General features: G+C 40.2%; 1 protein-coding gene and 1 pseudogene across 1 annotated transcript in view; one reads left to right on the forward strand and one right to left on the reverse strand.

The window, feature by feature from the left end:
* GINS1 (GINS complex subunit 1) overlaps nt 1–9,327 on the forward strand; it is a 29,830-nt gene extending 20,503 nt beyond the window's left edge. Inside the window, exons 6-7 of the mRNA XM_047068604.1 lie at nt 5,219–5,293; nt 8,756–9,327. Coding sequence (XP_046924560.1) covers nt 5,219–5,293; nt 8,756–8,824 — 144 coding nt within the window. The 3' untranslated portion in view covers nt 8,825–9,327. The remainder of the gene's footprint in view (nt 1–5,218; nt 5,294–8,755) is intronic.
* Nucleotides 9,328–10,512: 1,185 nt separating this feature from the next.
* Nucleotides 10,513–18,617, reverse strand: LOC124503888 (PRELI domain containing protein 3B-like; annotated as a pseudogene).
* Nucleotides 18,618–25,749: the final 7,132 nt, after the last annotated feature.

The following is a 25,749-nucleotide window of genomic DNA, read 5'->3' on the forward strand; positions in this document are numbered from 1 at the left end:
AGTTTTGGACTTTGGCTCAGGTCATGATCTCACAGTACACAAGTTTGAGCTCTGCATTGGGTTCTGTACTGATAGCACAGAGCCTGCTTCTGATTCTCTGTCTCCCTCTCTCTCTGCCCCTTTGCTGCATGGCACATGTGAGTGCATGTGCATTTTCTCTCTCAAAAATAAATAACTTAAAAAAAGATGAAAAGAACATTTAAAAAAAAATTTTTTTAACATTATTTAAAAAATGGGGGTGCCTGGGTGGCTCAGTCGGTTAAGTGTCCAACTTCAGCTCAGGTCATGATCTCGTGGTTCGTGGGTTCGAGCCCCACATCAGGCTCTGTGCTGACAGCTCAGAGCCTAGAATCTGCTTTGAATCCTGTGTCTCCTCTCTCTGCCCCTCCCCTGCTCGTTCTCTCTCTCTCTCTCTCTAAAATAAAAATTTTTTAAATTTTTTTTAAAAAATGAAAAGAATTGCAAAGAAATTTTAAACTGTTTTTAGTATAGTAATCATATTGTTAGTAATGTCATTACTGTTCTTTTGAAACATTTTATATATTGACAAATCAAGCAAAAAAGTAATGTCACCAGTAGCCAAGATTTTCTTTTTCCTTTTTTCTTTTCTTTTCTGATTTGATTTGATTTGATTTGATTTGATGTTTAATGTAATTTATTGTCAAGTTAACTAACATACAGTGTACGTAGTATGCTCTTGGTTTTGGGGGTAGATTCCCATTATTCATCACTTACATACAACACCCAGTGCTCGTCCCAACTCATGGCCTCCTCAATGCCCATCACCCATTTTCCCCTCTCCCCCACCCCCTCCCTCAACTCTCAGTTTGTTCTCTGTATTTAAGAATCTCTTATGGTTTGCCTCCCTCTCTGAAACTATTTTTCCCCCTTCCCTGCTCCCATAGTCTTCTGGTAAGTTTCTCAAGTTCCACATGTGAGTGAAAACATATGGTATCCGTCTTTCTCTGACTGACTTATTTCACTTAGCATAGTACCCTCTAGTTCCATTCACATTGTTGCAGATGGCAGGATTTCATTCTTTCTCATTGTCAAGTAGTAGTCCATTATATATATAAACCACATCTTCTTTATCCATTCATCAATTGATAGATATTTGGGCTCTTTCCATAATTTGACTATTGTTGACAGCACTGCTGTAAACATTGGGGTACATGTGCCCCTATGGATCAGCACTCCTGTATCCTTTGGATAAATTCCTAGTAGTGCTATTGCTGGGTCATGGTGTAGTTCTATTTTAAATTTTTTGAGGAACCTCCAGACTGTTTTCCAGAGTGGCTGCACCAGTTTGCATTCCCACCAACAGTGCAAGAGGGTTCCCGTTTCTCCACATCCTCACCAGCATCTGTTGTTTCCTGAGTTGTTAATTTTAGCCACTCTGACCGGTGTGAGGTGGTATCTCTGTGGTTTTGATTTGTATTTCCCTGATAATGGGTGATGTTGAGCATCTTTTCATGTGTCTGTTAGCCATCTGGATATCTTCTTTGGAAAAGTGTCTATTCATGTCTTCTGCCCATTTCTTCACTGGATCATTTGTTTTTCACGTGTTGAGTTTGGTTAAGTTGTTTATAGATTTTGGATAATAACCCTTTATCCAATATGTCATTTGCAAATACCTTCTCCCATTCTGTTGATTGTCTTTTAGTTTTGTTGATTGTTTCCTTTGCAGTTCAGAAGCTTTTTATCTTGATGTGATCCCAGTAGTTCATTTTGCTTTATTACCCTTGACTTCGGTGACGTGTCAAGCAAGAAATTGCTGCAGCTGAGGTCAAAGAGAAGATTTTCAAAATAAGAAAAAATAGATTCAAATATTAAAATGAAAAAATTAAGTGAAAATTTTGTATTCCCAAACTGCAGTTCAAAATATCAGCATGGACTCATAGGGAATTATGTCTCTTTTTAAAAAAATGTTTCTTAGTTCACTGGAAAGACCTAAGGACAACAACCAACCCAGTGCCGTGAACATCCAAATTCTGGAGTCCAAATGCCATAAAGGAAACCAGATTTAATGGTGGTGGGGGCAAGGGGGAGGAAGGTGGGAAAGGCTGATTCCAGGGTCTTAAGTAAAAGCACAAGCTGCATATGGAATTCCTTGTCTTTGTAGAAAGCAGAGTGTATCAAGGACTGCAAGGGGAGTGCTAAAACCATGGGAGCTGATTTGAAGGATCTCTCATTGGACAAAGAAGGAATAATCTGAGCCTCAAAATGATTAACTTCAGTGAATTGCATCACATCAGTTATGTGAGAAGCATGAATGCATAATGGTATCAAATAACAATAACAACAGTTAAAAAAAATAAAATCTTTTTGGTTCCCCTTAGAGAATATGAGGGGTGCAAGTCATTTTGAAAAGTGGTAAATAGGGGCATCTGGGTGGCTCAGTTGGTTAAGCATCTGACTTTGGCTAAAGTCATGATCTCTCTGTTTGTGGGTTTGAGCCCCACATCGGGCTCTATGCTGACAACTCGGAGCCTGGAGCCTGCTTCAGATTCTGTGTCTCCCTCTCTCTCTGCCCCTCGTTCTCTGTTTCTTTCTTTCAAAAATAAGTAAATATTAAAAAAGAAAAAAAGAAAAGTGCTAAATAAAAGAATGGGATCAACCATCTCTATCAGCCTTTACTGTACCCTGAGTTCTGTCTCAAGGTAGCCAAATAGCCAAATTGTTTACAAGGGAAATTCTTTTCTTCCTTTTCTTTCTTTTTTTTTTCTTTTCCTTTTCTTTTCTTTTTCTTTCTTCCTTCCTTGCTTGCTTTCTTTTTCTTTCTTTCCTTTCCTTCCTTTCCTTCCTTTCTTTCCTTTCTTTCCTTTCTTTCTTTCTGTTTATTTTTTAAGTAATCTCTACACCCGGAGTGCCTGGGTGGCTCAGTTGGTTAAGTGTCCAACTTCAGCTCAGATCATGATCTCATGGTTTGTGAGTTCGAGCCCCGCGTTGGTCTCTGAGCTTACAGCTCAGAGCCTGGAGTCTGCTTCGGATTCTGTGTTTCCCTCTCTCTCTGCCCCTCCCCTGCTCATGCTGTCTCTCTCTCAAAAATAAACATTTATAAATTGAAAAAATTAAAAAAATAATCTCTGCACCTAACATGGAGCTCAAACTTACAACCCCAAGATCAAGAGTTGCATGCTCTACTGACTGAGTCAGCCAGGTGCCCTGGGGAATTTCTTCTTCATGGAAGAATTCTGGCTAATAAATGCAGCAGAAATAAAAGAACTACATTAATGCCATTTTGTAGCCTTAATGTGTGGAGGCAAATAGCTTCTAAAACTGGTAGGTGGAAGTTAGTAGAGATGATAATGATGAATATGGATGAATACAGGTAATACCTACACCTGCTGATCAATCCTAACATCCAGAAAGGAACAACCAGATGTTTTGTGCTTCATGAGGTCTTAGAAGAAGAGCTTAATAACATCATTTGCCAGAAAAATCAAACCTGATCTGATCCAGCCTCTAGACCTAACTTCCAGTTTAGAGGAAATTCAGGGATAGAGGAACATGTTAAGTGACCCCACAAAGATCCACAACAAAATCTAGCTTTTGGGAAACTACTAAACAAACTACCCAGTTACTTTAACAAATAAATTGCCAAGGGAAGGAAGGAAAAGGGGAGTAACTATAGATTAAAAGATATGGAGACTTGTTAGAAACATGTAATGTGTAGCTTTTGTTGGATTCTGATTTGAACATGGCAGCTTTAAAAAAATTCATGAGACAAATGGGGAAATTTGGGTACTAACTGGGTAGTTCATGAGATGAAAATTATTAATGAGCACCTAGGTGGATCAGTTCGTTAACCATCTGACTCTTTGATCTTGGCTGAGGTCATGATCTCACTCTTTGTGGGGTGGATCCTGCTTAGAATTCTCTCTCTCCCTCTCTCTCTGCCCCTCCCCCACTTGCATGCATGCACATGTGTGTCTGAGCTTTTCATTCTCTCAAAATAAATAAACATTTTCTTAAAAAATTAATAAGATGTGATAACAGTATTGAGATTATGCTTTTTAAAAAGAATCTTATACCTGAAACTAATACAACACTGTATGTTAACTAACTGGAATTAAAATAAAAAGTGAAAAATTTTGCAGTGAAACCAAAAGCTAATTCTTTGTGAACAAGATAAAATTAATAAACCTCTAACAAATTATAAATACACAAATAAAAACAATCTTATTTTGTAGAAATAGATACTAAAATATTTATAGATGAAATGGTATCCAGGATTTGCTTCAAAATAATCCAGAAGTAGGTGAGGGAATAAGTTTGGCCACATCTTGATAATTGTTGATGCCAGTTGATGGAGTTTCATTGTATTAGTATTTTTACTTTTGAATATGTTCGAGATTTTCCATAATAAAAGTCTAAAGAAGCAAAAAGGTGGTAGTGGTGGTAGGGATTTTTCTTAAATAGTATTTCTTGAACTAAGTAAAATACCTTTGGGAGTCATGGTAAGATTCCAGAGGAATCAGGGCATGAAATTATGCTGGAAAAGTAGAAGACTGGAACTTGCTGCTAGGGTTGGCTTCATTCATAGCAATGTGAGAACTCAGGAGCACAAACTCCAGTCCTGAGTGCTCATGGGAGAGGAAAACTGGTCCTGGTGTCCTGTTGCAACACTGAGAATTGGAGTCAGTTGGTGATCTTGGCAGTTGCACACATGGTTTTCAAAAGGCTTCTTTACCCTCCCACCTTCTGACCAAGAGTCTCTCCTGATACTTAGGATGTGATTCTGCATCTGTTCTTTCATGGTGTACTTCTACCTATTCCTGGGAAAGAATCTGCATATTGAAGGAGATTGGAAGAATCTCTTTAAAACATTTTGGAGACTTACCTATGTCCTATTCTCAGATATTGTTATATTTTTGGAAGAACCTATAAGAGGCAAGTTGGAGTCCATCTAAAACATTTTCTTTTCTTTGTAGATACATACTTTGATTTTTCAGGATTTGCAGAGGGAACACAATACATGATGTTGTCTTCCCTCTGCAGCTCCCTGGGTTTTCTTGGTGGCAGCACAGACATACACATGCATTTGGAGATCTGCCATTCTTCTTCCTCCCCATTCAAACAGGACATTTGGCATCTCTAGAGGACCACAGTATGGAATGCTAGGCCCATGTACACAGAGAAGAAACAAACAGAAAGTGACTTTATGGTTACTACATGTTAAAAATAATTTCGATAAAACATCAGTTTTTCTTTTCAGGTGCGGTGTCTAAAAGACTATGGAGAATTTGAAGTTGATGATGGTACTTCAGTCCTATTAAAAAAAAATAGCCAGGTACTTCTCATCTTGAGATACTTTAAATCTTATAAGAGTGTTCAGTGATGGAAATGTTAGAATCAGTAGCAAAATAAATGTTACCTTGTGATGATCATTTGTATCATAAGCATTATGCTTAGTATAAGATACCCTGTTTTGGCCGTTTTCTGAATATAAAGACTTGAAGCAAATGTTGCATATTACTAAGAAAAAGTTAATTTATTATATTATCGCGTGTATAACACTAAGCATATTCCTGGGAAATTATCACAATGGGCCTTATTCTGGGTAAGCGGGCTTGTTCTAGTTAAGGGCCTGTTAAATTGTTGGATTTAGCTACTTTCTTTGAATTTATTAAAAAGGTGGTAAGCACTCACTTTCATCTTGTACATCACCCTTTAAATCCTAGTTCTTTAACAAGCAAAGAGTATACGGATCAAAAATTTCTAAGTATTTAACATATAAACCTAATAGTTTAATAGAGAAAGACTGAAATTGTGAATCTCAATATATTGTTTTCTTAGAAATCATCAAGTTCACATTAGATGAATTTTTGCTTCATATACATTCACATTAGCTAGATTTATTTTTATCCTGTCTTAATTGTTTGTAGTCACATTAGTGTAGGACAAAAAATGACCTAATAAAAACCACTCTTTCTTTCCTTCCCATTTTGTTTTCAGCCAATTAGTATCTAAAGCCCTTAAGTCATTGATGTCTTGTTTATGCCCTGGAGCAAAGTAATGCTGAGGTTATGTGGTTCCCTTAGGGTGAATTATTTAATAGTACTCTTGGATCTTTTATTTCCTAAAAAATAAAAAAAATTTTTTTAATGTTTAATTATTTTTGAGAGAGAGAGAGAGAGAGAGAGAGAGACAGAGCATGAGCAGGGGAGGGGCAGAGAGAGTGAGACACAGAATCCAAAGCAGGCTCCAGGCTCTGAGCTGTCAGCACAGAGCCCGATGTGCGGCTCGAACTCATGATTTGTGAGATCATGACCTGAGCCGAAGTTGGACTTTCAACCGACTGAGCCACCCAGGCGCCCCAAAGTTTTAACATTTTAAAGACACATTTTCAGGGGACCCTAAAATCTTTGGTTGGTAAGGCAAAAATTTCCTTCCCAAGTATCCTCTTCGAAGTAGGATAATAATGAATAGAAAGCAGATGCTAAAGAAATGCTCTCATAAAAATCTGTCCTTCTGTAGGACCCAGCAGGAAGCTCTGATTCACAAGAGCAAAGCTATCCTCATAAAGCAAGACAGGAGAAAACTGCATCTCCAGCACCGTCCTGTGTTTGAATTTCTTTCTCAAGCTCTGTGGCTGATCTCCCCACCTAGTGTGCTGAGACGGTGATTTTTCACTGGAGTGCCCAGGTGGGCCTCGGGCAGTTGGAAACCAGCTGAATCCCTCTTCCTGCTCCCCACTAAACAATTGTCACTCTCTGTGTGGACCATGCAGAAGCCTTTCCATTGAGATGGTTTTGACTTGTCTCTCAGTATTGCCCTACCCTCAGGCATAAAAATGGAAAACAGTTGTATATGTTTTTTTACCTACTATTATTTATCTAGTATAATTGATATTAAAGGGATTTTTAAAATGTCTGACCACATCTAAAACCAGTTTTCTACAGTTTTCTGTAGAACCTGGTGTAGATCATTTATTAATAGGGGAAACATTTTTTTGCCATACTTTTTTTTTTTTTTTTTTTTTTTGGACAGAGAGTGCACTCGGGAAAGGAGGAGAGGGAGAATGAGAGAATATTAAACAGGCTCCACACTCAGCACAGAGCCCAACTCTGGGCTAGATCTCACCACCCTGAGATCATGACCTGAGTCGGAATCAAGTCAGACACTCAACTGACTGAGCCATTCAGGCGCCCCAGCATACATTTCTTTATACTTGTGTATATGGCAAGCATTTTCTGTTTGTTCAGAAATCAGAACCTCCTCCCCCTTTTAAGTAGGCATTAGAATAACTTAAACAAACAACTCAATTTTTCCCCCCCTTTTTTTACATTTTATGTTCTCAAGGCATTTTAAAACCTCATTTAACAGTTTAGACAGCAGTGTGTCTTTAGCCCATGAGTCTTCCTGGCTGGTCAGGAGGGATTTGTTTAGTCACAGGCCTCATAATGAATGGGCCTGTGAACTGGTGAGGTGCACAGGGCCACTGAGCTACATTGCGCATCCTGGAATAATTTTGACAGTTTCTCCTGCTGCAGTTACTTTTTTATTTCTTTATTTTGAGAGAGAGGGCACACATACATGCTTGTGAGCAGTGGAGGGGCAGAGAGAGAGGATCCCAAGCAGGCTCATGCTGTCAGTTCAGAGTGGGGCTTGATCCCGTAAACTGTGAGATCATGACCTGAGCTGAAATCCAGAGTCAGACACCCAGGTGCCCTTGCAGTTACTTTCTAAGAGTATTTGCTCATACTTTTCTGACGTAGCATTTGTAGTTTTTACCCAAGTATGTCTGTCTTTTCTTTGAGGTTTCTTTGGTCACCTGCCAAAGCTTTGGAGCTTGGAAAGTTTTCCTGCCTTGCTTCTTGCACCTCCTCAGCCCAGACTTCAGTAAACATTTCGTTTTAAGTCTCTGTGCTTTGAGGGAGTCAGACAGGAAGGCTCCTTTCTGCCTCAGAAGGAGAGTGGTTTCTTAGGAGGACACAGAGGGCAAGCATTAGCTGGATACCAGTGTCACAAGCAGTGTGTGAACAGCACCCATGTTGTAGGTTACAGATACTTTTATTTTTTTTTTTTTTATTAAAAAAATTTTTTTTTTCAACGTTTATTTATTTTTGGGACAGAGAGAGACAGAGCATGAACGGGGGAGGGTCAGAGAGAGAGGGAGACACAGACTCGGAAACAGGCTCCAGGCTCTGAGCCATCAGCCCAGAGCCCGACGCGGGGCTCGAACTCACGGACCGCGAGATCGTGACCTGGCTGAAGTCGGACGCCCAACCGACTGCGCCACCCAGGCGCCCCGGTTACAGATACTTTTAATCCTTGTACAATATAGGAGGAAAGTTGCCACTATTGTTACTAGAAGAATAAATGTTCTGACTCAATACTAGAGAAAGCTTAATGGGGAAGATGCTCCTTTCCCTGGTCTTATTAATGAACTGTCACATTTGTAATCCACTGCCACAGAATCTCACCCCTGGATTTTCTGTGCATAAATCCCAAAATGCAAACACTAAGCAAAATTCATACTGGAATGCAGAATTCTTCAGTTAAATTGAACTTAAGCAAACTATGAATTTGTTTATAAAAATCAGAATTCAGTGTGGTTCTAAGTGGCATCAATTTTCAGTTGATGAAAGTAGCAAATATACTTGTTTAACTTTTAACTACTTAGCTGTTTGAAAAATATGTAATCAAATTGCTGCTTTTTAATGATGCAGAATGTAATTTTAAGTTCTTTTCCAATCGTTTCTTTTCTCTCCTCTCCCCCCCCCCGCCCCCACACCCCGATTCCTCTCAGCACTTCTTACCTAGGTGGAAGTGTGAGCAGCTGGTCAGACAGGGCATTCTGGAGCATGTGCTGTCCTGACGTTGGGCTGAGGTGCTGCCAGGCTTTTCCCCATGGTGTGAGGAAGAGCCAAGCCACGGAAAGTTCTACATGTCCTTCTCCACCTTCCCCTGTTTGGTTTTAAAAGTTACAGACATTCTTGAAGATAAACAGGAATATCTGGTTGAGGAGTATCCTTTTGTACCGGATTCTTCTTCCTCTTTGTAATAAGCTGTATCTATAATCCTAACATTCCTGTAGTTATTAAAGTGTGTTTTTTAACAATTTTTTAATGAAAGTAATGAAAATGAAATGTAATGCAAAAGTAATGAAAGTATTTGAATTTCTTAGTTTTTCCCCCAATAGTAATGATTATTTTCATTAATGAACATCTCTGATGTTGCCCACAGTATAGTATACTAAGTCATAAAACATAAAGTACAAATCCAAGGAAGGTAGTAATACCTTTCCTAAGTTACAAAACTTTGGCAAATTAATACAGTATTCTCTTTAATACAATAAAATCCTTTTTTGTTGTTGTTGGAGTCATGTATTACTCTAGTGATAATTTTTACTCCAAAAATGTCATTTAAGTACCAAAAGAAAACACTGTGGTTTTTAATGGTGGTCTATAGCAGAGCAAGTTATTTTATACAAATTAATATGTCTTTTAAAACTATGCAACTTCTCCTTTTATTTTTTTTATTTTTTATTTATTTTTTTATGTTTTTTATTTATTTTTGAGACAGAGAATGAGCAGGGGAGGGGCAGAGAGAGAGGGAGACACAGAATCCACAGCAGGCTCCAGGCTCTGAGCTGTCAGCACAGAGCCCGACACGGGGCTCAAACTCACAGACTGTGAGATCATGACGTGAGCTGAAGTCGGACACTTAACCGACTGAGCCACCCAGGCGCCCCAACTTCTCCTTTTAAAGAGCATTCCTTCAGGAGCACCTGACTAGCTCAGTTGGAAGAGCATGCAACTCTTGATTTCAGGTGTCATGAGTTTGAGCCCCATGTTGGGTGAAGAGATTATTTAAATAAAAATAAAACTTAAAAAAAATAAGTGTCTGACTTCGGCTCAGGTCATGATCTCATGACCTTATGGTCTCATGTTCGTGAGTTTGAGCCCCACATTGAGCTCTCTGCTGTCAGTGTAGAGCCTGCTTTGGATACTGTCTCCCAATCTCTCTCCCCATTCTCTGCTCATGTTCTCTCTCTCTCTCTCTCTCTCTCTCTCAAAAATAAATGAACATTATGAATGAATGAATGGATGAGTGAATGAATGAAATGAAAATAATCAAGAGCATTTCCTCATGCAAGCACATGACGTGTATTTACCACAGTCGGGTAATTATATGTATTTAGGTGGCTCTGCTTTGTTCTGGGGTTGGTCTAAAGCCAGAGTTCCAGTGCATGAAAAGCTTGCAAATTCTAAAGGAGATTTAATAATGCCAATATGATTTTTAAGTCCTTTTCAAAATGTGTTAAATTTTTACATGAATACTGGAATCCTCAAAATTAGATGGTCATTTCAAACAATACTACTTTCAGATGATCCCTTTGGTTTAGAAACCCTGCACCTCTTTGTTTTGATCAAAATTCATATAACTTTTCTTCAACTTATTTAAAAAAACTCTGCCTAAAATATAGTTTTATTTTTTAAATAACAAATATATACCAGCTTGCAGAGACCTGGGTGAGCAGGTGTCACATACCAACTTTCCTTGTCATTTCCCTACAAATGCTGCCACCATTGGTGTCCCTATTCTCCCTCTCGCCAAACCTGCCAATTCTTCAATCTCAGCATTGAATTTATGTATTCCCATTCCATTGCTTCTTGGCCCTTATTAGCATTTGAAGATCCCACACTTGTCATCAGTCGTTCAAGGTAACTGCTGAGACTGATTCCTTTCATGGTGACTGTGGCTTCTTCAGTCAAAACAGTTTTATCTGGGTCCTGAGGATGTGGTTTGTATAGAAGGCTCACCTACTGAAGCCATATTTGTAAATAAAACATTAATAGATTAAAATCCCTTTGTTTTCTCTGTAGGATCCACTACAGAATGTTCTTGCGCATGTTCTTGCGCATGTTATTTTTATTCCAGTATATGAAGTTTATTGTCAAATTGGTTTCCATACAACACCCAGTGCTCATCCCAACAGGTGCCCTCCTCAATACCCATCACCCACCCTCCCCTCCCTCCCACCCCCCATCAACCCTCAGTTTGTTCTCAGTTTTTAAGAGTCTCTTATGCTTTGGCTCTCTTCCACTCTAACCTCTTTTTTTTTTTTTTTCCTTCCCCTCCCCCATGGGTTTCTGTTAAGTTTCTCAGGATCCACATAAGAGTGAAACCATATGGTATCTGTCTTTCTCTGTATGGCTTATTTCACTTAGCAGAACACTCTCCAGTTCCATCCATGTTGCTACAAAGGGCCAGATTTCATTCTTTCTCATTGCCACGTAGTATTCCACTGTGTATATAAACCACAATGTCTTTATCCATTCATCAGTTGATGGACATTTAGGCTCTTTCCATAATTTGGCTATTGTTGAGAGTGCTGCTATAAACATTGGGGTAGAAGAGCCCCTATGCATCAGTACTCCTGTATCCCTGGGTAAATTCCTAGCAGTGCTATTGCTGGGTCATAGGGTAGGTCTATTTTTAATTTTCTGAGGAACCTCCACACTGTTTTCCAGAGTGGCTGCACCAATTTGCATTCCAAATTGGCTGCACCAATTTGCATTCCCACCAACAGTGCAAGAGGGGTCCCATTTCTCCACCTCCTCTCCAGCATTTATAGTCTCCTGATTTTTTCATTTTGGCCACTCTGACTGGTGTGAGGTGATATCTGAGTGTGGTTTTGATTTGTATTTCCCTGATGAGGAGCGACGTTGAGCATCTTTTCATGTGCCTGTTGGCCATCTGGATGTCTTCTTTAGAGAAGTGTCTATTCATGTTTTCTGCCCATTTCTTCACTGGGTTATTTGTTTTTCGGGTGTGGAGTTTGGTGAGCTCTTTATAGATTTTGGATACTAGCCCTTTGTCCAATATGTCATTTGCAAAAATCTTTTCCCATTCTGTGGGTTGCCTTTTAGTTTTGTTGATTGTTTCCTTTGCTGTGCAGAAGCTTTTTATCTTCATAGGTCGCAGTAGTTCATCTTTGCTTTTAATTCCCTTGCCTTTGGGTATGTGTCAAGTAAGAAATTGCTACGGCTGAGGTCACAGAGGTCTTTTCCTGCTTTCTCCTCTAGGATTTTGATGGTTTCCTGTCTCACATTCAGGTCCTTTATCCATTTTGAGTTTATTTTTGTGAATGGTGTGAGAAAGTGGTCTAGTTTCAATCTTCTGCATGTTGCTGTCCAGTTCTCCCAGCACCATTTGTTAAAGAGACTATCTTTTTTCCATTGGATATTCTTTCCTGCTTTGTCAAAGATTAGTTGGCCATACTTGTGTGGGTCTAATTCTGGGGTTTCTATTCTATTCCATTGGTCTATGTGTCTGTTTTTGTGCCAATACCATGCTGTCTTGATGATGACAGCTTTGTAGTAGAGGCTAAAGTCTGGGATTGTGATGCCTCCTGCTTTGGTCTTCTTCTTCAAAATTACTTTGGCTATTCGGGGCCTTTTGTGGTTCCATATGAATTTAGGATTGCTTGTTCTAGTTTCGAGAAGAATGCTGGTGCAATTTTGATTGGGACTGCATTGAATGTGTAGATAGCTTTGGGTAGTATTGACATTTTGACAATATTCTTCCAGTCCATGAGCACGGAATGTTTTTCCATTTCTTTATATCTTCTTCAATTTCCTTCATAAGCTTTCTATAGTTTTCAGCATACGGATCTTTTACATCTTTGGTTAGATTTATTCCTAGGTATATTATGCTTCTTGGTGCAATTGTGAATGGGATCAGTTTCTTTATTAGTCTTTCTGTTGCTTCATTATTAGTGTATAAGAAGGCAACTGATTTCTGTACATTGATTTTGTATCCTGCAACTTTGCTAAATTCATGTATCAGTTCTAGCAGACTTTTGGTGGAATCTATCGGGTTTTCCATGTATAATATCATGTCATCTGCAAAAAGTGAAAGCTTAACTTCATCTTTGCCAATTTTGATGCCTTTGATTTCCTTTTGTTGTCTGATTGCTGATGCTAGAACTTCCAACACTATGTTAAACAACAGCGGTGAGAGTGGACATCCCTGTCGTGTTCCTGATCTCAGGGGAAAAGCTCTCAGTTTTTCCCCACTGAGGATGATGTTAGTTGTGGGCTTCTCATAAATGGCTTTTATGATCTTTAAGTATGTTCCTTCTATCCTGACTTTCTCAAGGGTTTTTATTAAGAAAGGTTGCTGAATTTTGTCAAAGGCCTTTTCTGCATCGATTGACAGGATCACATGGCTCTTATCTCTTCTTTTATTAATGTGATGTATTACGTTGATTGATTTGCGAATGTTGAACCAGCCCTGCAGCCCAGGAATGAATCCCACTTGATCATGGTGAATAATTCTTTTTATATGCTGTTGAATTCGATTTGCTAGTATCTGATTGAGAATTTTGCATCCATATTCATCAGGGATATTGGCCTGTAGTTCTCTTTTTTACTGGGTCTCTGTCTGGTTTAGGAAGTAAGTAATACTTGCTTCATAGAACGAGTCAGGAAGTTTTCCTTCCCTTTCTATTTTTTGGAATAGCTTGAGAAGGATAGGTATTATTTCTGCTTTAAACATCTGGTAGAACTCCCCTGGGAAGCCATCTGGTCCTGGACTCTTATTTGTTGGGAGATTTTTGATGACTGATTCAATTTCTTCGCTGGTTATGGGTCTGTTCAAGGTTTCTATTTCCTCCTGATTGAGTTTTGGAAGCGTGTGGGTGTTCAGGAATTTGTCCATTTCTTCCAGGTTGTCCAGTCTGTTGGCATATAATTTTTCATAGTATTCCCTGATAATTGTTTGTATCTCTGAGGGATTGGTTGTAATAATTCCATTTTCATTCATGATTTTATCTATTTGGGTCATCTCCCTTTTCTTTTTGAGAATCCTGGCAAGAGGTTTCTCAATTTTGTTTATTTTTTCAAAAAACCAACTCTTGGTTTCATTGATCTGCTCTACAGTTTTTTAGATTCTATATTGCTTATTTCTGCTCTGATCTTTATTATTTCTCTTCTTCTGCTGGGTTTAGGCTGTCTTTGCTGTTCTGCTTCTATTTCCTTTAGGTGTGCTGTTAGATTTTGTATTTGGGATTTTTCTTGTTTCTTGAGATAGGCCTGGATTTTCCTCTCAGGACTGCCTTCGCTGCATCCCAAAGCGTTTGGATTGTTGTATTTTCCTTTTCATTTGTTTCCATATATTTTTTAATTTCTTCTCTAATTGCCTGGTTGACCCATTCATTCGTTAGTAGGGTGTTCTTTAACCTCCATGCTTTTGGAGGTTTTCCAGACTTTTCCTGTGGTTGATTTCAAGCTTCATAGCATTGTGGTCTGAAAGTATGCATGGTGTGATCTCAATTCTTGTATACTTATGAAGGGTGGTTTTGTGACCCAGTATGTGATCTATCTTGGAGAATGTTCCATGTGCACTCGAGAAGAAAGTATATTCTGTTGCTTTGGGATGCAGAGTTCTAAATATATCTGTCAAGTCCATGTGGCCCAATGTATCATTCAGGGCCCTTGTTTCTTTATTGACTGTGTGTCTAGATGATCTATCCATTTCTGTAAGTGGAGTGTTAAAGTCCCCTGCAATTACCACATTCTTATCAATAAGGTTGCTTATGTTTGTGAGTAATTGTTTTATATATTTGGGGGCTCCTGTATTCGGCGCATAGACATTTATAATTGTTAGCTCTTCCTGATGGATAGATCCTGTGATTATTATATAATGCCCTTCTTCATCTCTTGTTACAGCCTTTAATTTAAAGTCTAGTTTGTCTGATGTAAGTAGGGCTACTCCAGGTTTCTTTTGACTTCCAGTGGCATGATAAATAGTTCTCCATCCCCTCACTCTCAATCTGAAGGTGTCCTCAGGTCTAAAATGAGTCTCTTGTAGACAGCAAATAGATGGGTCTTGTTTTTTTTATCCATTCTGATACCCTATGTCTTTTGGTTGGCGCATTTAGTCCATTTACATTCGGTGTTATTATAGAAAGATATGGGTTTAGAGTCATTGTGATATCTGTAGGTTTCATGCTTGTAGCGATGTCTCTGGTACTTTGTCTCACAGGATCCCCCTTAGGATCTCTTGTAGGGCTGGTTTAGTGGTGATGAATTCCTTCAGTGTTTGTTTGGGAAGACCTTTATCTCTCCTTCTATTCTGACAGACTTGCTGGAGAAAGGATTCTTGGCTGCATATTTTTTCTGTTCATCATATTGAAGATCTCCTGCCTTTCCTTTCTGGCCTGCCAAGTTTCAGAAGAGAGATCAGTCACGAGTCTTATAGGTCTCCCTTTATATGTTAGAGCACGTTTAGCTGCTTTCAGAATTCTCTCTTTATCCTTGTATTTTGTCAGTTCCACTATGATATGTCGTGCAGAAGATCGATTCAAGTTACGTCTGAAGGGAGTTCTCTGTGCCTCTTGGATTTCAATGCCTTTTTCCTTCCCCCGTTCAGGGAAGTTCTCAGCTATTATTTCTTCAAGTACACCTTCAGCACCTTTCCCTCTCTCTTCCTCCTCTGGAATACCAATTATGCGTATATTATTTCTCTTTAGTGCATCACTTAGTTCTCTAATTTTCCCCTCATACTCCTGGATTCTTTTTTATCTCTTTTTCTCAGCTTCTTCTTTTTCCATAATTGTATCTTCCAGTTCACCTATTCTCTCCCCTGCCTCTTCAGTCCGAGCCGTAGTTGTCTCCATTTTATTTTGCAGCTCATTGATAGCATTTTTTAGCTCCTCCTGGCTGTTCCTTAGTCCCTTGATCTCTGTAGCAAGAGATTCTCTGCTGTCCTTTATACTGTTTTCAAGCCCAGCGATTAATTTTATGACTATTATCCTAATTCACTTTCTGTTATATTGTTTAAATCATTTTTGATCAGTTCATTAGCTGTTGTTATTTCCTGGACGTTTTTCTGAGGGGAATTCTTTCGTTTCGTCATTTTGGATAGTCCCTGGAGTGGTGCGGGGCTGCGGGGCACTTCCCCTGTGCTGTCTTGAATAACGTGCATTGGTGGGCAGGACCGCAGTCAGACCTGATGTCTGCCCCCAGCCCACCACTGGGGCCACAGACTGGTGTGTGCCTTCTCTTCCCCTCTCCTAGGGGTGGGATTCACTGTGGGGTGGCGTGGCCCATCTGGGCTACTTGCACACTGCCAGGCTTGTGGTGCTGGGGATCTGGCATATTAGCTGGGGTGGATCGGCAAGGTGCACAGGGGCGGGAGGGGCAGGTTCAGCTCGCTTTTCCTTCGGAGATCCGCTTCGGGAGGGGCCCTGCAGCACCGGGAGGGAGTCAGACCTGCCGGAGGGATGGATCTGTAGAAGCACAGCGTTTGGTGTTTGTGCGGTGCAAGCAAGTTCCCTGGCAGGAACTGGTTCCCTTTGGGATTTTGGCCGGGGGATGGTCGAGGGAGATGGAGCTGGCAAGCGCCTTTGTTCCCCGCCAAGCTGAGCTCTGTCATCCGGGGCTCAACTCTCCTTCCCGTTGTCCTCCAGCCCTCCCGTTCTCCTAGCAGAGCTGTTAGCTTATAACCTTCCAGATGTCAAGTCCCACTTGCTGTCAGAACACACTCCGGCCCCTCCGCTTTTGCAAGCCAGACTCGGGGGCTCTGCTTGGCAGGCGGGCCGCCCCTCCCCCCCCCCCCCCCCCCGGCTCCCTCCCACCAGTCCGTGGAGCGCGCACCGCCTCGCCGCTCCTCCTACCCTCTTTCCTGGGCCTCTCGTCTGCACTTGGCTCCGGAGACTCCATTCTGCTAGTCTTCTGGCGGTTTTCTGGGTTATTTAGGCAGGTGTAGGTGGAATCTAAGTGATCAGCAGGACGCGCGGTGAGCCCAGAATCCTCCTACACCGCCATCTTCCCAGGATCTCCTCTGCACATGTTTTAGTTCTTGCTGCACCAATAAGAGATTTCACAATGGAAGGCAGTCCCCTCTGTACTGAGAAGTCTACGGCTGTGCAGCTTTCCAGGGGGATCTGTCTGTCCAGTACATCAGTTGCAACCATGCTTGGGTTCATAGGTTTTGGGTTATTTCTGCACTGCAGCTGTTTTAACAGTTTCCCATGGGTAGTCAAAGACCTGCTCTGAAGTCTACATCTTTATGGTGCTGGTACCTGCATGAAGTCCAGGGGGCCCCTGGAGGACAAGGAGGCCGAAAAGTCACACTTGCCCCTGCCCTGCCCCCAGCCACCCCACCGCCATTTTAATTTCTATTTTTTTTAATGTTTATTTTTGAGAGAGAGAGAGGGTGTGAGCAGGGGAGGGGCAGAGAGAGGGAGACACAGAATCTGAAGCAGGCTCCAGGCTCTGAGCTGACAACAGAGCTTGATGTGGGGCTCAAACTCATGGACTGCGAGATCATGACCTGAGCTGCAGACACTTAACCGAGCCACCCTGGTGCTCCTGAATTTCTTTTAAATAATCTCTTGCTGTATAGGGAGAAAGTAGGTCTCTGCATCTTATGTTGTTTGTGGTGATGTGCATTGTGTAGGCCCCAAGCTGGATTTCTGGGATATGTGTTTCCAAATCAACCTGGGCAGGTGGAGCTGATGGTCTATCAAAATTCTCAGTATATGTAATGTTTAATGACAATAATATGTATCATCTGGCTATTTGGGAAGGCAGAAAGGAAGGACACAGTGGATTTTGCCCATTTCCAATAGCAATGCCTGGTCTGGCTCTTGTCTGCTTGTGAATTTGTGAGGTGGCTACCAGTATCACCACTTGGAAGAGGGAAATAGAAACTGGGGCTAGAAGAGGAACTTTGTGCAAGTTCCCCCATACCCAGATTCACACTGACTAAAAAGTCACATGAAGCGGAGGGCACCTTCTGTTTTTTGATGAAATGTGAACAGTAGTGGCTGGAGAGGCACAGAGTGCTCCTATCTGGTAGTCTGTGGCCTTTCTCCACCCGGCCCCTGCACGAGCAGCCCAGTAATCTGAAAGAGGCATTCAAATTTGAAAGTCCAGATAACCCCAGCACCTGGCATATGCTGTATGTGCAGTTTCATTTTTACATGGGAAATGTTTCTGTCCAAAATTATATTCAAGAAACCTAGTTATAGAAAGACTTTACTTGGGATGTGAACTTGTATATTTTCATAGTAGACCTACTTAGGTCCATAGGCTGTCCTTTGCAGATTATTTTCATTATCAAAAGAATTTCAACCCATAATTTTTGTAGCCGGATCAGATTTTCACCTAAATCTCTATGGATAAACAATAAGGAAAAATTCCCTAGTGAGTGGGGTGGATGATGTTGCCATTTTAACTGTGGGTCTGTAGCCACTCCCTTGTATTCTACTCCCAGAGCACATGGAAGCATACAGCCAGGTGAGCCCTGCAGTCCACACGGGTCTGCTGTGAGGATGCATGTCTGTGGAGCACATTGCTGTGTTGCCAGCCCAGCAGTATTCCCGAACTTAAACTATATGATGTATTTTTGTATTTAATTTCCCAAATAAAATAATAAGTATATTATTTACTTGAAATGAATGTATACTAGTTGGAAATTTGGAATTTGGGGGCTTTATTGATTTATATTGACTACCTTTCTATTTAGAATTGTGGTTAGATTTTTAAACATGTTTTTTTTTTAAATAATTAAATCTTTTTTTTAAATTTACATCCAAATTAGTTAGCATATAGTGCACCAATGATTTCAGTATATTCCTTAGTACCCTTACCCATTTAGCCCATTTCCCCCTCCCACACCCCCTCCAGTAACCCTCTGTTCTCCATATTCATGAGACTCTTCTGTTTTGTCCCCCTCCCTGTTTTTATATTAGTTTTGTTTCCCTTCCCTTATGTTCATCTGTTTTCTCTTAAAGTCCTCATATGAGTGAAGTCATATGATATTTGTCTTTCTCTGACTAATTTCACTTAGCATAATACCCTCCAGTTCCATCCACATAGTTGCAAATGGTAAGATTTCATTCTTTTTGATCGCCGAGTAATACTCCATTGTATATATATATATATGCCACATCTTCTTTATCCATTCATCCATCTATGGACATTTGGGCTCTTTCCATACTTTGGCTATTGTTCATAGTGCTGCTATAAACATGGGGGTGCATGTGTTGCTTGGAAACAGCACACCTATATCCCTTGGATAAATACCTAGTAGTGCAATTGCTGGGTCATAGGGTAGTTCTATTTTTAGTTTTTTGAGGAACCTCTGTACTGTTTTCCAGAGTGGCTGCACCAGCTTGCATTCCCATAAACATGTATTTTCTTATGCAGGTAATATACATGCAGCTAGGGAAAATAAGTTAAACAATGTAGGAAATGAAAGTCTGTTCCCCCTTCCCTAGCAGACACTGCCACCAATGTGCTCACTGCTAACTCATCTCACACAAAGTCCAATCCCATTTCTTTCTAAATGGTTTCCTAGTTATTGTCAATTTAGTCCTAATGTGAGTGGAGTCTTTATTATATTTCCTAACTGGCTGCAGCTGAAACATGTAAAAAGCTGCAAATTATGATGACTTGGCCACATCCTAGTATTTATATAAACTCATTTTTTCATATTGATATTGTCCAGAACTTCCAGAAAAATGACCACTGCTAGCAACAAGTGGCAGCTTATCTTTTTCCTGACTTGGTTGGATGCCAGTCTTCTTTCTCAACTTTTCTATTCCATACTTGAGGAAAAATACCAAAACCTGTGGCCTCTCTCAGTGCAACTTGAAGTCTCAAAATAAATTCAATGTTGTAATTAAAAATAAAACAATGGTTGGGGCGCCTGGGTGGCTCAGTCGGTTGAGTGCCAATTTCAGCTCAGGTCATGATCTCATGGTTTGTGAGTTCGAGCCCCACATTGGGCTCTGTGCTGACAGCTTGGAGCCTGGAGCCTGCTTCGGATCCTGTCTCTCTCTCTCTCTCTCTCTTTGCTCCTCCCCCACTCATGCTCTCTCTCTTAAAAATAAAAAAACATTAAAAAATTGTTTTAAATAAAAAAACAGTGGGGAAGATGGCAGAGCAGCATGGAAATTCTCTGCGTCTTTCATCCCTGAAATGCAGCTAGATCAGCACCAAACCATTTTGCACACCTAGAGAAATTGATCTGAGGACTAATGCAACAATCTGCATAACTTGAGCCACAGAACTCGGCAAGTACACGGCACAGATGAACTGGGGGAGAGAGAAGCCACGGAGGGTGGGGAGCTGTTTTTGCCGAGGGCAGAGACAGGGAAGAGTACAGGAAAAGCACTCCCCGCAAAAGCAGCTGGCGACTAGGAGAAAGAGTGGGAACACCTGCAAGGAACTGAAGAAAAGGAAAAGGAGAAAGGAGAGGGTTTATACAGAGCTCTGCAGCTCGATACCTGGATACCTGGCGGTGCTCTGATGGGAAGGGCAAATCTCCAGGAGCAGTGAGGTCTGAAGGGTCCTAGGGCCACACGGAGGGGAAGTAGTTCCCCTGCAGAGAGGACATTTGGTAGAGGCTGTGTGGCCTCCCCACAAGCAAAGGGCCCAGCGGACCCCAGATTACAGCCATGTTTGCTGGTGTTGAAACTAAGATGCCGTAGCAGGATTCTCCCACAGAGTCGTGACACTGAGGCTTTTTGATTTCCAGGAAGCAACTTTATTCGTGCCAGCACCGCTCAGTTGGTTTTGTACCCAAAGAACTGAGCACTGAACCTCACATGGCATAGTTTTTTACACATTTTCTATTTATTTGTCTCCCATATATGGTAACACAGATAAACATGCAGTCTGATTAGTCTCCGTTTACAAAGTCAAGAGGGATGTCACGGAGGCACATAGCCAGGTTACCTTGAAGTTTTCTCTCCTTTTTCTCCCCTCTCCTTAGGGAGGGGACCCTACCACAACGCTAGGGTGCCATGAAGCCTGGTGCCAGATGTGTGTTGTGATTTACCATAGTCCCTAAACTGCTGCTACACAATTACACAAAAATTCTCTGGGGCTGGCTGGCACCTGGCCGCAGTCTCAGGGCCTCTGCAGAGGCGCGGTTGCATGAGCATGCTCAGAGAACAGGCCAGCATCTGGCCATTGCTCGAGGCCCTCCCCCAGGGGGTCAGAGTGGGTTCAAGCTGCAGGGTGCTCAGAAGTAAGGGGTTTGGAAACACAGCCCCACGTGAGATGAAATTCGGGAGGTGTTAGGATGTCCTTGGAACCACAGTAGAGGGGACGGCCATCTTGCCAGTGCAAACCAATGAAAAGCCCCTAGTAGCGTGCCAGAATGAATTGAAGGTCAACCAATCACCGAGACACAGCACGACCTGACACGAAAAAGGCCCACCTGGACCTAAACCCGGAACTGCTGCAGCTTAAAAACCCCACCCCACCACACCTGGGTGCAACTTCCCTGACCTCTCTCTCTCTCTCTCTCCCTGAGTCACGGAACCTCACCCAAGACCTTAGTTCCCAAATAAAGCCTTTGCTAAAATTTTTTAGCCTCTGACTCCTATCTTTACCCTGCCTTACGCCTGACCCTAACAGGAGGGAAGTGACATTTGGCAGGCTGATGGCTTGGTCACCGACAGTGTAGAAGGAGGGAGTAGAAAGAAGCTGAAGACAAAGAAGGGGTGCTTAATTGCCAATTGGCGAGAGCACAGAGTTCTGATGCTAGAGACTGGGAGGCTGGATGATGCCATTTTCACCTCTCCCGCACATGGCATACATGCATACGCAGGCCACACTGATCCACCACAGTAAGCTAAGCAGCACCACCTACAGGAGAACAGTGCCATTACACAAAATCCCATCAAACTGCATCAATCAAGCCCTAGAGAATGACCACACGTCTCTCTTCTTGCTTAGTGTACAGACTTATAAAGTGCTTCACAGTTTGACTTCTAGGGGAAAGTCTTTCATTCTGTTCGATGGTTCATCTATTCATTTTTTTTCTTTTCTTATTCTTGGACACAGAAAGAGGAAAAAATTATTTTTATTTTCTGTTTTTATAAAAAAAGATTTTTAATTTTTTCTACTATATTTTTTTATTATTTTTTGTAAAATTTTTTAGTCTATTTTACTTTCTTCATTCCATCTTATTCCATTTTATTGTAGAAATTTTAAAAATATTTTAAAACTTTTTCTTTTTTAACTTTTCCTTTTCTTATTCTTTCTTGTCTAGCCTATCAAGCCTCTTTCAAAAACCAGACAAAAACACACCTAGGATCTAGCTTCCTTTATTTGATTTTTTGTGTTTTTAATTTTTTAAATTTAATTATTTATTTTATTAATTCTTTTCCTTCCTGCAAAATGGCAAAAAAAAAAAAAAAAAAAAAAGGAATTCACTCCAAAAGAAAGATCAGGAGGAAATGACAGCCAGGAACTTAACACAGATATAAACAAGATGTCTGAACCAGAATTTAAAATAACAAGAATATTAGATGTGGCTGAAAAAACCATAGAATCCCTTTCTGCAGAGACAAAAGAAGTAAAATCTAGTCAGGATGAAATTAAAAATGCAACAACTGAGACACAATCATTAATGGATGCCACAGAGGCAAGGATGGATGAACCAGAGCACCAAATCAGCCATATAAAAGACAAACTTATGGACAATAAATAATGAAGCAGAAAAAAAAAGAGGGAAACTAAGGCAAAAGAGCATGATATAAGAATTAGAGAACTCAGTGACTCATTAAAAAGGAATAACATCCAAATCATAGGAGTCCCAGAAGATGAAGAGAGAGGAAAAGGGGTAGAAGGTTTGTGTGAGCAAATCATAGCAGAAAAATTTCCTAACCTGGGGAAAGATGCAGAAATAAAAATCCAGGAAACACAGAGAAGACCCAGTAGATTCCGCAAAAACTGACCATCACCAAGGCATATCATAGTCAAATTCACAAAACACACAGACAAGGAAAGAATCATGAAAGCAGCAAGGGAAAAAAAGTCCTTAACCTATAAGGGAAGACAGGTTCACAGCAGACCTATTCACAGAAACTTGCTAGAAAGTGGCAGGATATATTCAATGTGCTGAATCAGAAAAATACGCAAAGATTCTTTATTCAGCAAGACTGTCATTCAAAACAAAAGGAGTGATAAGGAGTTTCCCAGATAAAAACTTCCTTTAGTTCATAACCACTAAACCAGCCCTGCAAGAAATTTGGGGAGAAAAGATAAAACAAAACAAAAAGATCAAAAGCAACAAAGACTAGAAAGGACCAGAGAACACCATCAGAAACTCTAGCTCTATAGGCAACAGAATGGCAATAGGTTCATATCTTCCAGTACTCATTCTGTCAATGGACTAAACACTCCAATCAAAAGATATAGGGTAACAGAATGGATAAGAAAACAAGATCCATCTATATGCTGTTTACAAGAGACCCACTTTAGACCTAAAGACAACTTTCAGATTGTAAAGAAAGGGGATGGAGAACCATCTATCATGCTTTCTTTCCAAAAGAAAGCCAGAGTAGCCATACTTATATCAGACAATCTAGATTTTAAAAGACTCTAACAAGAGATGAAGAAGGGCACTATGTCATAATTAAGCAGTCTATCCACCAAGAAGATCTAACAATTGTAAACATTTATGCCTTCAACGTGGAAGCACCCAAATATATAAATCGATTAATCACAAAGAAACTCATTGATAATAATACCATAATGGTGGGGAACTTCAATACCCCACCTACAGCACTGGACAGATCACCTAAGCAAAAAATCAACAAGGAAACGATGGCTTTGAATGACACACTGGACCAGATGGACTTAACAGATATATTCAGAACATTTCATCCTAAAGCAGCAGAATATACATTTTTCTCCAGTGCACATGGAACGTTCTCCAGAATAGACCATATACTGGGACACAAATCAGCCCTAAGTAAGTATAAAAAGATCGAGATCACACAGTGCATATTTTCAGACTACAACGCTATGAAACTCGAAATCAACCACAAGAAAAAATGTGGAAAGACAACAAATACTTGGAGACTAACGAACATCCTACTCAAGAATGAATGGTTAACCAAGAAGTTAAAGAAGAAGTTAAAAAGTATATGGAAGCCAATGAAAATAACACCACAGCCCAAAACCTCTGGAATTCAGCAAAGGTGGTCATAAGAGGGAAATATATAGCAATCTAGGCCTTCCTAAATAAGGAAGAAAGGTCTCATATACACAATCTAACCTTACACCTTACAGACATTGACAGAACAGCAAATAAAACCTAAAGTGAGAAGAAGACGGGAAATAATAAAGATTAGAGCAGAAATCAATGCTATCAAAAACGAAAATAAAAACAACCCAAAAAACAGTAGAACAGATCAATGAAGCCAGGAGCTGGTGCTTTGAAAGAATTAACAAAATCAAGAATGAAAGAGGAGAGATCACAACCAACACAGCAGAAATAAAAACAATAATAAGAGAATATTATGAGCAACTATATGCCAACAAATTGGGCAATCTGGAAGAAATGGACAAATTCCTAGAAATATATAAACTACCAAAAATGAAACAGGAAGAAATAGAAAATTTGAACAGGCCCATAACCAGTAAAAAAATGGAATTAGTAATCAAAAATTTCCCAATAAAAAAGAGTCCAGGGCCAGATGGCTTTCCAGGGGAATTCTACCAAACATTTAAAGAAGAGTTAACACCTATTTTTTTTAAGCTGTTCATAAAAATAGAAATGGAAGGAAAACTTCCAAACTCATTCTACGAGGCCAGCATTACCTTGATTCTAAAACCAGACAAAGACCCCACTAAAAAGGAGTTCTACAGGACAATTTCCCTGATGAACATGGATGCAAAATATTCTCAATAAGATACTAGCCAACCAGATCCAACAATAGATTAAAAGAAATATTCATCACAATCAAGTGGGATTTATACCTGGGATGCAAGGCTGGTTCAATATCTGCAAATCAATCAATGTGATACATCACAATAAAAGGACAAAAACCACGTGATCCTCTTAATAGATGCAGAGAAAGCATTAGACAAAATACAGCATCCTTTCTAGATAAAAACCCTCAAGAAAGTAGGGATAGAAGGATAATACCTCAAATTCATAAAAGCCATATACTGCTTATATCATCTTCAACAGGGAAAAACTGAGAGCTTTCCCCCTAAGGTCAGGAAGACGACAGAAATGTCCACTCTCACCACTGTTTTTCAACATAGAATTGGAAGTCTTAGCTTCAGCAATCAGAGAACACAAAGGAATAAGAGGCATCGAAATTGGAAAGGAGAAGTCAAACTTTCACTCTTTGCAGACGACATGATACTCTATATGAAAAACCCAAAAGATTCTACCAAAAAACTGCTAGAACTGATCCATGAATTCAGCAAAGTCGCAGGATATAAAATCAATGCACAGAAACCGGTTGCATTACTATACATAATAATGAAGCAACAGAAAGAGAATTCAAGGAATTGATCCCATTTACAACTGCACCAAAAACCATAAAATACCTAGGAATAAATCTAACCAAAGAGGTGAAAAACTATACACTGAAAACTATAGAAAGCTTACGGAATTGAAGAAGACACCCACCAAAAAAGGGGAAAATAGTCCATGTTCCTGGATTGGAAGAACAAATATTGTTAAAATGTTGATACTACCCAAAGCAATCTACCTATTTAATTCAATCCCTATCAAAATAACACCAGCATTTCTCATAGAGCTAGAACAAACAATCCTAAACTTTGTATATTAGAAAAGACCCCAAATAGCCAAAGCAATCCTGAAAAAGAAAACCAAAGCTGGAGGCATCACTATCCCAGACTTCAAGATGTATTACAAAGCTGTAATCATTAAGACAGTATGGTATCGGCACAAAAACAGACACTCAGATCAATGGAACAGAATAGAGAACCCAGAAATTGACCCACA

The sequence above is a fragment of the Lynx rufus genome, unplaced genomic scaffold (genome assembly GCF_022079265.1).
Source record: "Lynx rufus isolate CCGP_SWC_20201006 ecotype Redwood Valley unplaced genomic scaffold, mLynRuf1.p SCAF_8, whole genome shotgun sequence".
Classification (NCBI taxonomy): domain Eukaryota; kingdom Metazoa; phylum Chordata; class Mammalia; order Carnivora; family Felidae; genus Lynx; species Lynx rufus.